General features: G+C 38.2%; 1 protein-coding gene across 1 annotated transcript in view; it reads right to left on the bottom strand.

Annotated features, from left to right (window-relative positions):
* The window catches only part of ABCA13 (ATP binding cassette subfamily A member 13), a 190,392-nt gene that overhangs the window by 16,179 nt on the left and 158,420 nt on the right, over nt 1-15,793 (bottom strand). The window contains 3 exon segments of the mRNA XM_065629402.1: nt 1,546-1,649; nt 4,175-4,309; nt 14,433-14,583. Of these exon segments, the coding sequence (XP_065485474.1) occupies nt 1,546-1,649; nt 4,175-4,309; nt 14,433-14,583 (390 nt within the window).

The following is a 15,793-nucleotide window of genomic DNA, read 5'->3' as shown; positions in this document are numbered from 1 at the left end:
TAACTACTGATGGTCCCCTTAGCATAACACTCCTCATCTATGGCAAAATAACACAAATTTAGGCCTGTATGGACAGTTAATATAATCTAACTCCTCCCCCCTCGAAACAATAATTAACCATTGTCTCTGAAAATTAAGTAAATAGACCTCAAAAACTAATTTTTACACAGGAAACCATCTCTATGCACTTATTTGCTGATATGTAGGAAGATTCACTTCATAAGAAAAATTCCTTTACTTATCAAGTAGACTTTGAAAGAATCTCAAATAAATTACCAATGGCCTTCAGCAAATAGTATAAATAGTATAAAATAATTTCTTTCCTCCACCCCGGCACGATAATGTCTTATTACTCAGAAATGAAATGTGTACACTCTAAGTGTACTTATATCTGATTCAAGTAATTCATTTGTAGAGCTAAATGAGTAATTAGTAACAATTTGATGGATTTGATGTTGTTGTTGTTGTTTACAGTGTATTAGACCACAGCTCTTTCCTGTTTAACTGGTGTTTGACAACTAAGGATTCTTAATCTGGACTGAAAAGTCAAAGAACACTGCTTCTTGAAAATCACTCAACTTAATTCACAACGTATAACTTGCGTTCCCTAAATGAGTAAGCTGGTAAGCACTTGCAGATCAAATACAGGTGTGTGATTTTCAAGATTCAGCTTCCATAAATACGGTGTGTTTCAAAAAGATGGACCCAGTTTGAAATCACTATGTCTCTGCAACTACAAAGTGCCCGTGAATGAAACTCTTACAGTCCTTACAGCAGGTGGAGGGAACACAGAGCATTTATAAAAAGGTTACCAAAACTCGATAACTCATTAAACCATTTGTAAATTTTTGTGTAATTGTAACAGGTTGGGTCCATCTTTTTGAAGCATCCTCTATGTTCCCTAAAGGAAAATTTATTCTATTTTACTATAGATGTTACAAAACAGTGTTGATGTTTCCTCTGTTAAACTGATATACTAATGACCATGCCAGAGAATTGACAAGATATTTAATGTAGGTAGACTTTTTTAAGAGGATGGGGTCACTCCTACCATTTCCAGTAATGCATACAGATAATAGCTGAGACATCTATCTTTAGGATGCCATGGTGTAGTCTTTTCATAGACTGATGCAAAACAGAATCCTTAATAAAAATCAGAAAAGGATTTTTCACTCCCATCTCCTTTGTAAGAATTTGTAACATGGGCAGCTGCAAAAAGGTAATCTGCTGTTCCAAGCAAGAACAGACACTGAAATATTGAACAGAAGGAGTATAGAAGAGGAAGAATTCATTGCATCATTTTTTTCTGTGCTTGCAGCCCCTTTGAGCCATATTCTAATATTTGAAAATTAAATATACAAAATATTTAGGATTTACACAAGTTCGATTTTCCCGAGCAGGAAGGAATTGCCATAAAATACCAAGACACATCTTGCTTTTCACACCAGAGCGAGCTTGCCTTCAGAATATGCTCCTCTGCTCTCAGATGACAGCAGGTGAGGAGAGATAACAGCAATATGCTGGATGCTGGGAAAAGGGTCTTACCTGTGGGATGTCAGCACAGCTGCACAGCCATCCTGAACTTCCTTCAGGATGGTTTTCCAAAGGTAGCGTTTAGAGCAGGGATCCATTCCGGAGCTGGGCTCATCCTAGAGGAGAAATTAAAATGATGATACAACAACATGGCAAAAGCATACTACAGCTCCAACCCAGCATGAAGAATTAACAAAACTCACAATAAAATCATATATTTTTCCTCTAAAAAAGCTATGTTTTCAGGAGGTCACTTAAAAGGCACTCTAATCAGTTCTTTGCTTTAACACAATTAGTTTCATTTCTAAATTTATAGAAGGCACTTTTTATTAAATAAATTTTATATATTAAAATAATATTATATAATAATATAATATATAATAATTATAAATATACATACATATGTTTAATAATATATATACATATTCTTTTTTAAATAGGAGAGACTTGCAGGTGTTATTCCTCACTTTCTGGGAGGGTTTGGTGTCTGTTTCTCCCCTACATGCACATCTGCCATGAGTACAAGCAAGTAGAGAAGAAGTCCTGTAGCTCCCGGCTGCCTGCACTGCCCATCCTACAGCCAGATGTAGATACTGTGTTTGGTTTCAACATCCTCCAGTAGTTACTTTGAGTCCCTTTGAGAGGAACTCTCACACACCGTGGAGAGAATCCACAGGATTGAATAACAAGCCAGTCAGTGCTGTCCGGTGCAAACCACCTGACCAACCCATTTCCTACTTGGATGGCTTTCATGGAGAAAGAAGTGAGGCTATAAAAACAACATTTCCTCTTCCTATCTAATCCTGCTGTTCTCACTAAATCAAATTTTGACTTCATGTGCTTGTGGAAGCAGAAGGAATTATACCAGATTGTTAAAAGCCAGTCTATGTCAGTACAAAACTAGGCAGAAGGAAACCCTTCCAGTTCCTCTTTATACTATAGGACTTCATGAGGGGTGTCAGTACCTATTAGGGTGGTATAGTATGGCCTTTGCCAATGTATTTGCAGCAAGGAATCCCAGCTGAAACCTGGAATCAAAGTTCTCAAGAAACAAAGTGAAAAAACATACAGTTTGATGTTGGTTTTGGTGCTTAGCTACCGATGGTAGAGGTGAAAAATAATTCAGTTCAGTTTCCTATTATCTATGGTAGCTAACAAAGAAAACATAAAAAGCAATAAAAATAAAGCAACCCACACTACTAATTAAATTAATAGCTACGATCCTAGATGCAATCTAGGAGCAAATTCAGTGGTTTACATAGGTATCTTTGCTTTCAGACCAAAATAAAGCCTTTTAAAACACTGAATAACTCCTTTAAAATCTGCTAGCTTTCTAAAGCCAGCCAAATGTCTTAAATAAGTTGACATGTTTAGATATTCTTCTTTCCTCTCGTCATTACATACGCAATAGTCAATGCCCTGCAGCAAGAAGTAGGTTGAAATGGATACTTACAGTAGCATGCTGTCATAAAGACATTAAAAAACAGCTGGAGCTTTTTCTAAGATCAGGAAAAAGCACTGATTTAAGATTATCTCCATCTTTTACTAACTGAACTAGGGTCAGTTTAAGCATAACATGTAAATAAAATAAATCGGGTCAGAAGTGAGGCAATTATAGGAAGTTAGAAGCAGCGAAATGTGTCCGATTTTCTGAACCATGAACCATGTGATAACACCAGTTTTATCTGGTTCTATTTAACCTGCAATCTATTGCTGGAAGCACTGGATTCCCTCTCAACTCTGTGAAGCAGATTCCCTTCCTCTGACAGTTCTGAAAGGTTTTTTCCACTGTTGAACTGGTTTAGCTCTTCCCAGCCAAGGCTCAATAAAGGGATGTTCAAACTTCTGCAGTGAAACAACAGGTAATGATGCGAAAAAGAATGTGGTGTCGTAATGATGCAGTTCCCAAAGCTTTGTAACTCACTGATCTTCAATACAAAAGGCACTGTTTAAACTGGAAAGGCAAGTTTCAGGCCTAAATGAACAGTAGGATGCAAGCACCAAATCAACATGTGATAAATAATTCAAATATCATTCAGGGGTATTAGACTGATTGTGTGATTTGTAAATCAAACAAAATATAAGAACTAGCCAGATTTATGAAGTATGATGTAACAAGAAATATTAATATCCTGAAAAAGATGGGTCAACAATTAATAACACCAAGTTACTAATTAAAATGAGAACCTTCCTTCTTAAGGAAGCCAGTAGAATTGGTCGCATATATTTTTCTCTTGTTATATACGAAGCAGAGGTTACATAAAGCATTAATAAATTTTACATAAAATGATGTTTTCTTCTTCCACATAAAGAAATCTTTTAAAAAAAAAATTACATAACCATTTGGGCCATGGGATACTACAATAGCATTTGTGTGTTTTGAAGGACCTGTTTTTCCCCTGCTTACCCAATGATCCAAAGAAAAAAACCAAGCAAAACACCTTCACTTTCTATTTTTGTGAGTATTGGAGAATAATATAAGTGGTGTTCATGCAGCAGAACAACAGGGACAGTTGCACATCCGTGTATTAATTACTTCCTGACGGACGAGAAAACTACTTGATTTTCTTTAGAGCAACATACAAGACAACAAAATTCAACGTAACCCATTTATCATAGATGCAATATTGCCTTTACTCACCAGTAAAAGTATTTGTGGTTTACCAACTAAAGCCACAGCAGTAGAGAGCTTCCTCTTTGTGCCAGCACTGTATGTTTGCACCAGTTTGTCAGCGTGGGCATTGAGGTGTAACCGGTTAACAAGGTCCTCTGCAACCTGTGGTTTGGAAATTTGAGGGCCAGAAAAGACGAGCCAAATTAGGTAACGTTTGTTTTCAGATGGGAAGAACTCTTTGTTCATGCATGTCAAACAAATGTACGTTTCCTTTTTTACCCATATTTGCTGCATATTATTACTTTTGAATCTGAGACAAATACAAAAAGCCTCTCTGGGACCCCTTGGATGTCCACAAAGCATAAGGATTTTCTTATATATAAAATTTGGCTTTGTCATTCCTTGTAACAGCCATTTGCATTCATTTTGTGTTGATGGGTCCTAAAATGTTCCTCATTTCACCTCATTCTCTGGTGTTTATTTGATCAAACATCTTAGTCACTGAAAATTCAGGGGATAAAATTCTACATCAGCCACAAAAAAGATGGAAATAGCAAAAAAGTAAGTTATAGGTTGAGGATTTAGAGTTTCTCGAAGACAAAAGGTAACTTAGGGTTAAATTAATATACCTTTCTAATAATTGAAAGCGGTAAACTGACCCTATATCTTGTTTAGTTGTAATTACTTAAATAATTATGTGTGATCTGAGTAAGCTGGGCAGGCACATGAGCACAGCTGGAGAAAACGTTCATGCTGTCCTCTATGGCCTTTCTTCTTTACCTGCCAGAGACAGTCCTAATGTGCAATGCTTCCTGAAATACCCGTGCCAGAGGATTTCAAACGTAGCAAGACCCTTGCTCCACATGTATCAGCTGTCACTGCTGGCCCATCCAGGGACACCTCATGCAACAACACGAGGGCCACAGTAGCGACTTCTCCTTGCAGGGCGGTTGGACCAAATGACCTCTGAAGGTCCCTTCCAACTCAAACTGTTCAATGATTCTCTGCACCACTGCCAGACGCATCCTGCTAAGCAGCAGGTGTTTAGTGGCGTGGCTGTATCACATCAAGGGGTGATCAAATTTGTAATAGAGCCAGTATGTCTTCAGCCTCGATGTACCACAGGAGATTCTTGTAAAACAAGTAGTTGGATGGTGCTCTATTGCCTGAGATCAACTGCCAGAGTATGCCCAGCAGCATGGTGCATTCTTTTTGCTCCCTGTGCACCACCTTCAGCAAAAAGCAAGGAAGGACCCAAAGGATTAGTCAGATCAGATGGACAGTCTCCAATTAATTCAGAAAATCCAACAGAAAAAAATATATCAATAAACAGTATCCATTTCAAATGAACTGACATAAGCATAGTAATTTTTTGGTTTGGTTTGGTTTTAGTTTTGTTTTGGGTTTTTTTGTTTGGTTGGTTGGTTGGGGTTTTTTTAAGAGAGTTTCATGCAAACTCTTTAGGAAATGACCAAGGTGTTCATGATCCTTTTACCAAGATTTTTCAGTGCTACATATAAAAATAAGACACGTCCAAGAGCAAGTTCTCTGTAAGCAGGAGCAATGCTGCAGTCGTGAGAATCTGGCATATTCTATTGTGGATCCTGGCACTAGTATTAATAGTCTCCTGTGTTCAGTGTATCTTAATGTATAACCTGACAGCAATGCATGTTCTCAGACAAAAGCTATATTTATAAACATTGCTCTGACTACATTAAATGCAGATGGTTTAAAAAAAAAAAAAACAAAACACAAACTAATTAACAACCATTAAAACACCCATGGGTAATTTTATACTGAAAAGTTCAAGTCTTCTGCTATTTCAGAGTTAATTCACACTGATTTTGCTTTAATTTAGACACTAGTACTGTGTATCAGAAGTGGTGCTGCAAATTCAGACATTCTGTGGCTTTAGAAATGGTCAAGCATCTAAGCTATATTCTGACATATAATAGCTGAGCTTTTTTGGTTTTTTGTTGTTGCTTTTACTTCCAAACTGAGGTTTCATTATATAATACAGTAAAATGGTCTCTAAAGTGAACACCTCTAAAGCATATGGTGGACTCTGCTAAAGGGACTTGAGTTTATTACCACTGGGAATGTAGGATTACCCCCCTATAAATGCACCAACAATATACATAGAATTTCACGGAAAAGCACATAAAAATTAAGACCAGAAAGTGAAAAAATATATGATCTCTTGTTTACACCAAAATTAACATGTATTGCAAGCTACAACAAGCTTTAAGAGTTATTAAACAATAAGGAGGACTTTGTATTATATCGCAGCTGAAATGTAGTAAAAGCTATCCTTCCGCTATGAACAGAACCACTGTTTCTAAGACCACTTTGAAGTGTTATAACAGAACTCTTAGTCTAAGTCAGCAGAGTGACATTCTTTGAAAGAGGCAACGAATGCTGCACAGAGAAGAATTTTAAAAGCCAAGAAATAGTGCCAGAGAGAGAAGAAAAAAAAAAAAATTTAGTAAGCTAAGTTTTATTGTAGTCTGTAGCCACCAAGGAGACTGAATTATGTATCAGATATGAACATAATGCTCTTTGTAGGGGGCAACACTAAAAAGAAATGGCTTTGCAAGATTTACAGTTCTACACGCAGAATCTTCCCATCTGGGAGCATTCAGCATTCAGTGCACAGATACTCATGACTATGCCATCTCCTCTTTTGTACAAGGACAGAAAGCCTGGCAATTCCTCTGCTATGGGAATTTTGCAAAATGAGTTTTTATTTAGGTAAAAAAAGAGGGGTGGGAATCATCCCATAGTGCCCACTTTGCTGTTGCTTTGAATGTATAGAGCTTCCAACATGAACCTTGCAGATCATTGCAGTGCAGACCACAACCTCGCTTGATACCTAGATAAGCTTCTTTGGTGCAAAATATATCAAATAAGAGCAGATTTGGAGCTGAATCACATCAGCAACATAAAGGCAGAAGGATTACCCAGCTTTTTTACTCCTAATGATTTCCCAGCTTCACCTAAAAAATCTCCTATTCTTGCTATCTTTCTCAACCCTTGCACTTCAAAGGAGCACTGCAGAGCATGCTTCAGCAAACATAAGAATATACATCTCATTCGTCTTTCAAGGGATGACCCCAAACCTTTTTCTCATTTCTTTAATGTAAATCATAAGATTTCCAGTCATAACTGTCTTAGCTTCATCAACATGACCTGAACAACAACAAAAATGTAATTTGAATGAAATTAGAATATTACGTATTAGGTGTATTGTGGAGGAGCCTGCACATTTCCATTATAGCTCATTTATCTGTATAAACAGTGGTATCTTGTGGTTTGTATCATAGTATACTATAAAGTAAAAATGAAAATCCCTCTTACACTACTTTAAAAGGAATTCAGAATTGAATATTTGACAAATGTTCAGGTACACAAAATTATGCAAGAGATTTACAATTCTAATGGTTTCCTTCCTTTAGTGCATGTGAGATATATAGACAAGCAGCTTCTCTTCCTCCTTGTCATGTTCATCATGATGTTCTATTTCTGGTTTCAATTACTTTCAGCAGTGAAGAGTGAGGAGATACATCATTTAGCAAGTTGGTAACATTGAGGTCAAATTAAAAGACACAGGGATATTTGTGAATGTGTACATTGTGAGAGCACTTGAACCATAAAGATGTTTTGCATCTAGTCATGGCTCTAGTAATATTTTTAAACTCCTTCTTTTCTTCCCCCAACATAAATCCAGACTATAACAGACTTTACATCTATCAGCTAACAATTTCCAATATTCTTTAAGATGATTTACTTTTCCCTCATTGATTTTAATATCTTTAGCAAAAGTTATTTCTCCCAAAATTAATTTGGACTAGTTCCCCTAGCTTTGGAATAGGCACTGGAATGAGCCCTTCAGTCTGTAAAATCTAACCCAAATCCTCCTATACTTGGTGCATTTCCTAAAGACTGTAGTCATTCCAGGAGACGCAGTAAGGTAACTTGAATTTTTGCATACATGTTAATATTTGTGAGAGTAAAGTCTAATGTAGGCATGGTGTCTTCTATACACCAGGAAACCAAGAGGCAAATCTACGTCACCAAAAATCAATAAGTTATGCTAATTATGTAACCACTAATGCTAATGCTTTACTACTGTCTCAAAATTACCATTAATAGTCAAATAAAAACTTTAGTGGCACTGAGAGTTTTCAGTTAGTATGTCTTCCAGAACAACTTGGAGCTAGCAAAGATTCTATCCATTAGAAGACTAGAAATGTGATAGCGTGTCTATCCTGACTTGAAGGGCTGTATACACAGTGTATTAATTTTACATCATTTCTGACAAAATAAATACGGTGTATAAATTCTTGATGTTTTATTTTGAACAAACCTGCATAAAGCAAAACTGACCTAATCCTGAATGTGTGTTATACATAGTACAAATGATAATGAGCATGGGATGAATTCTGGAGTCATCTGAAGAATAACTATACACTTCCCAAGTAGCCATTCAAAGTGTTACTTTCTGAATAAATGAATGCAGTGTAGTTGGAATATCCCAAATCACAATCCATCATCAATTCCACACCAAATAGTATTAATTCTGCTTCAGAGTAAACTCAGTACAGTTAGATTTCTTACGTTAGGAGAGCATATACTCATGGTAATCTTCTAGGGGAAAATAGTTAATTATCCCAGAATCTTGTAAAACTGTACACACTAATTCTGTTTGAGGTCCAAAAAATGTAAGCATGCAAAGCAAAAATGAATTTAGTAATTCCTGTTTCTAGCAGCTATAGAATATAACATGTAAGGAAGTCAATAAGATTCCAAGGTCAGTGCAAAAATCTTCATAGAGAGTTAACATAAAGAGAAATCATACTGACATTCTGGGAAGTTGCCTCTGAAGTCCTGATGAAGCTTTTTTTCAGATTTCCCACACAAGTTTTGTTGGAAATGGGAGATGTCATTTAATGCTGTGTTAATATTGTATAATTTTTACCAAGCTGCATGATGTCTTTTGGAACAAATTCAGATACTGAAACTTGATATATTAAAGAAAAAAAAAAAATAATTTAAAATATTATGTTAAAGTACTATCTGTCTAAATAGCCCAAAAGCTCTAACTTTTCCAGCAAAAAAGGAAACTTTTAGAGCAGGTTTGGGAAGTAAAATAAATCTTCACATTACCTGAAGCTTAACATTGATAGAAAACGACCCATTTTTCTCCTCCTTTCCCATTCCGTTAATTACTGTTTTGGAACATTAAGTGCACTCAACTTTATGTCAGGCTCTTGACTCCTGCTGTTGATAAATCTGCCTAGCACAAGATTTGATCCTTGAAGGTAGTGCTTCAATAGACAACTTCAGCAGCAACACAGCCTGGAAGTCACCTGCCTGCTTGCCAATTTATTAAAAAACAAAGAGAATGTATGTTTCTTTCCACGTCAGAACCATGTACACTCTAGAACATGTGTGTGTGTGTACGTTAGCATAAACACTCACTGGTAAACATTCAGAGGCAGGCTGGGAGCACTGTATCATAGGCAGGAGGGAATGGGAAAATAACAGCTTACATTTCCATACAGCTGCTATTCCAAAACATTCCCAGACCTTATTTTCTTCACAGGAAACTAAAATGCAGAGTTTCTCCAGGCACCAGACATTTCTGAGCTGAAACACAGCAGATGTTCGACACTTGACAGCAATCCTACACAGTTGGAAGGGCCCACAGACAAAAACATTTATTTTCCTCTGAGATAGCTGCATTTCAATTTTTGATGAAGGTAAACTGGAGAAACTAAGTATTATTTGCAAGAGCCCTTTGATGCCTTAATCACAAGCATATGGCAACAAAGTCTGCTCGTCAATCTCTGCAGACAAAACATTTGGACAACTGAAAGCGAGAACGGTTTCTGTATCACAAATGCGAAACTAAGGCATAGAAGGCTGCCTGTAAAGAACAGTCTAAGTCTACACACCTAGGCGATCTATGGTCCAGGATAATAGGAAGATTAACATTCATCTTCTTCCAGTGCACCACAGAAACATAACTCATCTCTAAATAGCGCAGAACAGATTTTGACCCACTTGAAGCAGGACCTGTACGTGAATTACCACACCAGTTGAGGAACGGTTCCTCAAATGGTTTTGAGAATTGCCATTGCAGGAGCTGCGTACAGATTGCCCAGAGAATAGCTGGATCTGATACCTAAAGTGGATGCTCTTAGGTACACCAATTATTCATAAATACTTCTGCATTTGAAATGGGTTTTATAAATGCTAGATATTTCAGAGAGAACATTTTTCTCACATTATCTACAGAGAAAGTATATGAAGCCAGGTTACCCTTGTGGCTCCTCACCAAATACAGATAGGAGACAGCATTTTCATTAGTGTTCATTTACATATGCAGATGCAGAGAGACACCCTGCAGGCACAGAATAGAAATCTGTTGGTATCGTCCTGCTCATCGCAATCTGGAAATCTTCCCAGGCACCTGAGAAAATCTCAATGTCATATGGGACAGTTTAATTATGAAATCTGGGTCTGTAAGCGCACCACAGATCTCTCTCCATTCTCAAGCTTCCACATAGCTCCTGGTCCTGCTCCTCATCCTCCAAAAACAGCTGCTGCTGGGAGGCCAGATGACCTGAAGGAGTCACAAATCAAGCAGTGATAGCAGGATTCATGTGCACACACATGCACACACAGACACAGACACACTCTCCTCCACTACCTGGTGTTGACAGGACCTGGCAGAGTGTAAGATTAAAGCATTAACAGCCCATTGTAATGCATGGATCAGTTCACACTTCTCAAAACTATTGTCTCCAGCTGTCTGCAGTTGAGGTATTACCAATAAGAAGGTGTCTGCTGGTGCCACCTGAACAGCTTTTTCTCACATCTGTGGATACTAAAATAAAATAATAGCTAAGGATTCTGTGACTCCAGGAGTCCGAAAGATAGCACAGCACTAAAGGCCCTACTCAGCTCTCACTCAAAGACACCCACCCTGGCAAGTTCAAGGCAGTTATAAAAGTAACTCTTCCAATAAGCCTGAGGCAATTATTTTAACTGCAGGGAAGTCCTTCTTAGCTCACATCATAAGCTCATTCCTCCTCCATTTCTCCCTCAGAGGATCACCATCCGCCTGGGTCTACATGCTTCAGCCTATTCACAAGTGGGGAGTACGCTTACTCTGTACTCTGGAGTGAGCTTGCTGAGAGTAACACTGTATGTATATGACCCAAAGTATGTGAGTTGAGTCCCACAAAATTTAATTAAAAGTAGGTCCTTCTATCATTCAAGTGCTTCTGAAATTTCCGTTCTTCTTAAGGTTCAATATATTCATCATCCCTCACTTGGATGAGGGAATTGAGTGTACTATCAGCAAATTTGCTGATGACACCAAGCTGGGAGGAGTGGCTGACACACCAGAAGGCTGTGCTGCCATCCAGCGAGATCTGGACAGGCTGGAGAGTTGGGCTGGGAAAAATTTAATGAAATATAACAAGGGAAAATGTAGAGTCTTGCATCTGGGCAGGAACAACCCCAGGTTCCAGTATAGGTTGGGGAATGACCTGTTAGAGAGCAGTGTAGGGGAAAGGGACCTGGGGGTCCTGGTGGACAGCAGGATGACCATGAGCCAGCACTGTGCCCTTGTGGCCAGGAAGGCCAATGGCATCCTGGGGTGTGTTAGAAGGGGGGTGGTTGAGAGAGGTTCTCCTTCCCCTTTGCTCTGCCCTGGTGAGACCTCATCTGGAATATTGTGTCCAGTTCTGGGCCCCTCAGTTCAGGAAGGACAGGGAACTGCTGGAGAGAGTCCAGCGCAGGGCCACGAAGATGATGAAGGGAGTGGAGCATCTCCCTTATGAGGAAAGGCTGAGGGAGCTGGGGCTCTTTAGCTTGGAGGAGACTGAGGGGTGACCTCATTCATGTTTATAAATATATAAAGGGTGAGTGTCACGAGGATGGAGCCAGGCTCTTCTCAGTGACAACCAACAGTAAGACAAGGGGTAATGGGTTCAAGCTGGAACACAAGAGGTTCCACTTAAATTTGAGAAGAAACTTCTTCTCAGTGAGGGTGCCAGAACACTGGAACAGGCTGCCCAGGGAGGTTGTGGAGTCTCCTTCTCTGGAGACATTCAAAACCCGCCTGGACACCTTCCTATGTAACCTCATCTAGATGTTCCTGCTCCAGCGGGTGGATGGGACTAGATGATCTTTTGAGGTCCCTTCCAACTCCTAACATTTTTTGATTCTGTGTCTTAAAAACTGCTTCATTTATAGTACATACTGTACCATTTGGAAATGTGCATTACAAGAATATATTTTCTTATGAAAATGATAAGACAGGAAAGAATAAAAGCCATGTTTAGAACATTTTAGGAGCACTGCTGCGATGTTAAACAATCAAACTTTGATCCTGTTTTAAATTACACTTAGAAGCAAAAGCATTCAATAACATATGTAAGATGTATGGGTATTTAGCAACATCTTTTCAAATGACTACAAAGCTCTAGAGGAGATGCCAGAATCTCCTGCCACCTTTGTGTCTATTAAAGTGCCATGATAATAGATGCTAGTTATGATAGGCTTTTAGCCCAACTGTTAGAGAGGAGCTGTCAGTTCATGGAGAAAACAGATAATTACAGTTGAGGGGTTTAGTGCAGTAACAGTTAACCCTTAACATATTTCCTTTAGATAGAGGGAAACATACTCAAATTTTCAGTACTTTGCTAGTACTCAGAAGCAAAAACTACCACTGATGAGTCATGAAGCGCAAACAACTAAATAAAAGACTGCATGATGATTTTTAAGCAGTCAGAAAGAAATGTATGGTTAAAACAGGCAGTTAAAAGTCCAGCCAGGCAGGATACTGCCCAAAAGAAGAGGCAAAGACTTGTAAGAATTTTTTATTTCCCCCAGTGTCTCACCCAGAAACACTCAAGTGATTAGTTTAAGACAGGAAAAAATCAAAATATTGTCTGTCCTGATGCTATTATTGGGGCACGATGGCAGTTATTTCTGAATACTCAATGTCCCATTGCAGGAATCATACCTTTTTATGGAATAATACCTAGCTGCTGGGGGAAAAAAGGCCGCAAAGAACCTGAAGGTGGCCCTTTCACATACAGACAAGGAACTGACTGTAAACCCTTTAGCAATAGCCAGAGGAATGCTAGCTAGGTAGGGAAAAAGAAAAAAAGAAAAAAAAAAAAGAAAAAAAAAGAAAAAAAGAAGATATTTCAGTTACATGCAGTTTTGCTTCCGGAAAAATGAAAAAGACAACAGGCAGCATTCTGGAGGTTACAAGGACAATCCTAGAGCCATGGCAACTATGTGGGACTAATATATACAGCAGGAATGACAGACACCAATTTCATATCACTCTCTAGTTGTTTTATGTTAAGAGAGACGCAGTTAAGCATAAGAGGCTGAGCTGCTCAAGTCCAGGCCAAATCAGAAACTTCCACCTGCAGAGACAGAAAAAACCCCGCATTTTACACTATATCCGTGTGGTACTTATTTTCTGGTATTGGCTGACCGGTTGCCTCGTTACAGAAAAGGAGCACTGTTTGCTGCTCAGCACAGCTACATATGTATTTGTAAATTCAAAACCTCTCGGTGACATTCCCAGATGTTGTCATTATATACGCTAGCAAGCTCCCAAAGCATTTTGTGACATAGGTTTGGTCTCTTCTCCTTGGACAACCCCAGGCCTGATTTGGCAGCTGCAACATTTTAGGGACTGCTCCCAGCAGGCAGTTTGAATGCAGCTACCATCCTGTGGAGTTTAAGACATTTACTGGCAGAATGCTGACAGTTGTCTTCTCAGCACCCAGATGTTTGGTTTATTTATATAATCATTCAACAATTTTTAATTCCTTCAGAGTTTAATCCCATCTCTGAAGAAAAGAGTTTTTCAGAGGTGCATGACTCAGAACATGTGGTGTTTCCTCCCAGTTCTCTAAGTGTGATAATGAAGGTGTTGAGCCATTCATAAATTTCATTTCCTTTAGCACCTTTGTGCCTGAGATTTCATTTGTATCAGTGTTATTTTAGTATCCTCAGTGATGTTACTGTGTTTTGAACTGGCATAACAGACAGGGAAAAAAAAATCACAAACAAACAAACAAAACCACATTGTTGAAATAAAGTACTAGTAATGAAAAATGTTATTACTAAAGCTGTTAAGATGAAATATTAGATATTCTCTCATGTAAAAAAAGAGAAAACCTGTTTTATGAACTCCACAGCCCAACCTGGTTTCAGCTTCCCCTGCAAATGCGTTCTGCATAATTACCTTATGGATATCCTGTTTTGGAATTCCACGCAGTGTGCAGTAATAATAAATGTGCTCCCAACCTGTTAAAAGTTCATCCAGGGCATCTTGCTGTGGACAATAGCCGATGAGAATGCCTTCAGAACTGGCAGACAGTATATCCATTTCAGACCTGTTTGAAGAAAAAGCAGATGTCTTCGATGTTGTTTAAAAAAACCACAGCCCTGGGTTTCACCCTTGGGATACAGAGTCTTCAAGACAAACACATCCTCAACTCCACAGGTAAATGAATTTGAATCTCTTCGCTTTGGTCACTTCCTGCAGTGCCACCCACAGGCACTGTGTGTGGTTTGTCCCTTTCCGATTAGCACGGCCACACATGTGTCACTGTTTTAACGGCGTGTGTCAAGCTGAACAGATCAGTGCGGGAGAATTAATTCTTATCAGATTTACCTCCCTTAGCTTTTTGGTACACCCTGCTCTAAGGAGACATATTTCAAAACCAGACTGCCCACATCACATTGAACATCAAAGGCAAAGTAGTGGAGAGAGAAAGGAGGAAATGTTGCTCTATATTCTTTGTGTGCTTGTGCACACACATATGCACGCGTGCATTCTCTAAATGAGTGAAACAAAACGCAGAATATTAAAACCTAGTAGTTTAAAAGACAATATAGGAAAAAAAATATAAAATTATGCTGATTAAAGAGACTTTGGTCATCACTTTGTAGCTGTACAGCATTACCTGAAATCGCATTCATTGCTAAGAAGCAAGCTTGATTGCAAGGGTGTCTCATTACCCATAATGACACTAAATCTATCCTATTTATTCCAATATCTAATTCAACATTCAGTGATGTTGATTTACACGTACAGAAAAGACCTGTCAAAATTAAGATACTTAATAATAAAAAAATCTGAGATTTGAAAGAAAAAGGTTTTTACAAGATTCTCAGTAACAGAATTATTTTCTCCTTAGGGGTTTTCTACATTTCTGGCTAAGAAAACTAAATATGTGATGAATCATTTAGACATGAAATAAATGTATTAAATGCAGTATCTACAATTATAAGCACTAGTGAAAATACAAATATGCATCTCTTGTTAACAAGATTCAGGAGTCTGGGGAGAAAAAGAAAACACCAATTCTGCATTTTACATAATGAACCACAGTATCAAAATATATTTTAATGCTATCAAAAGATAAATTATCATGATTATGATGAAGCTTGCTGGGGACTAGTTAGAATGGTCCTTTTCTCTTAACAGCAAAGATATAAAATTTTAGTATCTTTGTAGGTTTGGATGGTGCCAAGGAAGTTAACTGCCTGTAGACAGCTCTCTAGACAAAGTAAAAAAAGAAAAGAGGTGATAGGAGAAAG

This window comes from Caloenas nicobarica, chromosome 2, assembly GCF_036013445.1.
Source record: "Caloenas nicobarica isolate bCalNic1 chromosome 2, bCalNic1.hap1, whole genome shotgun sequence".
Lineage (NCBI taxonomy): Eukaryota > Metazoa > Chordata > Aves > Columbiformes > Columbidae > Caloenas > Caloenas nicobarica.
Note: the sequence above shows the minus strand (reverse complement) of the source record. Positions and strands in the feature narration are given on the sequence as shown.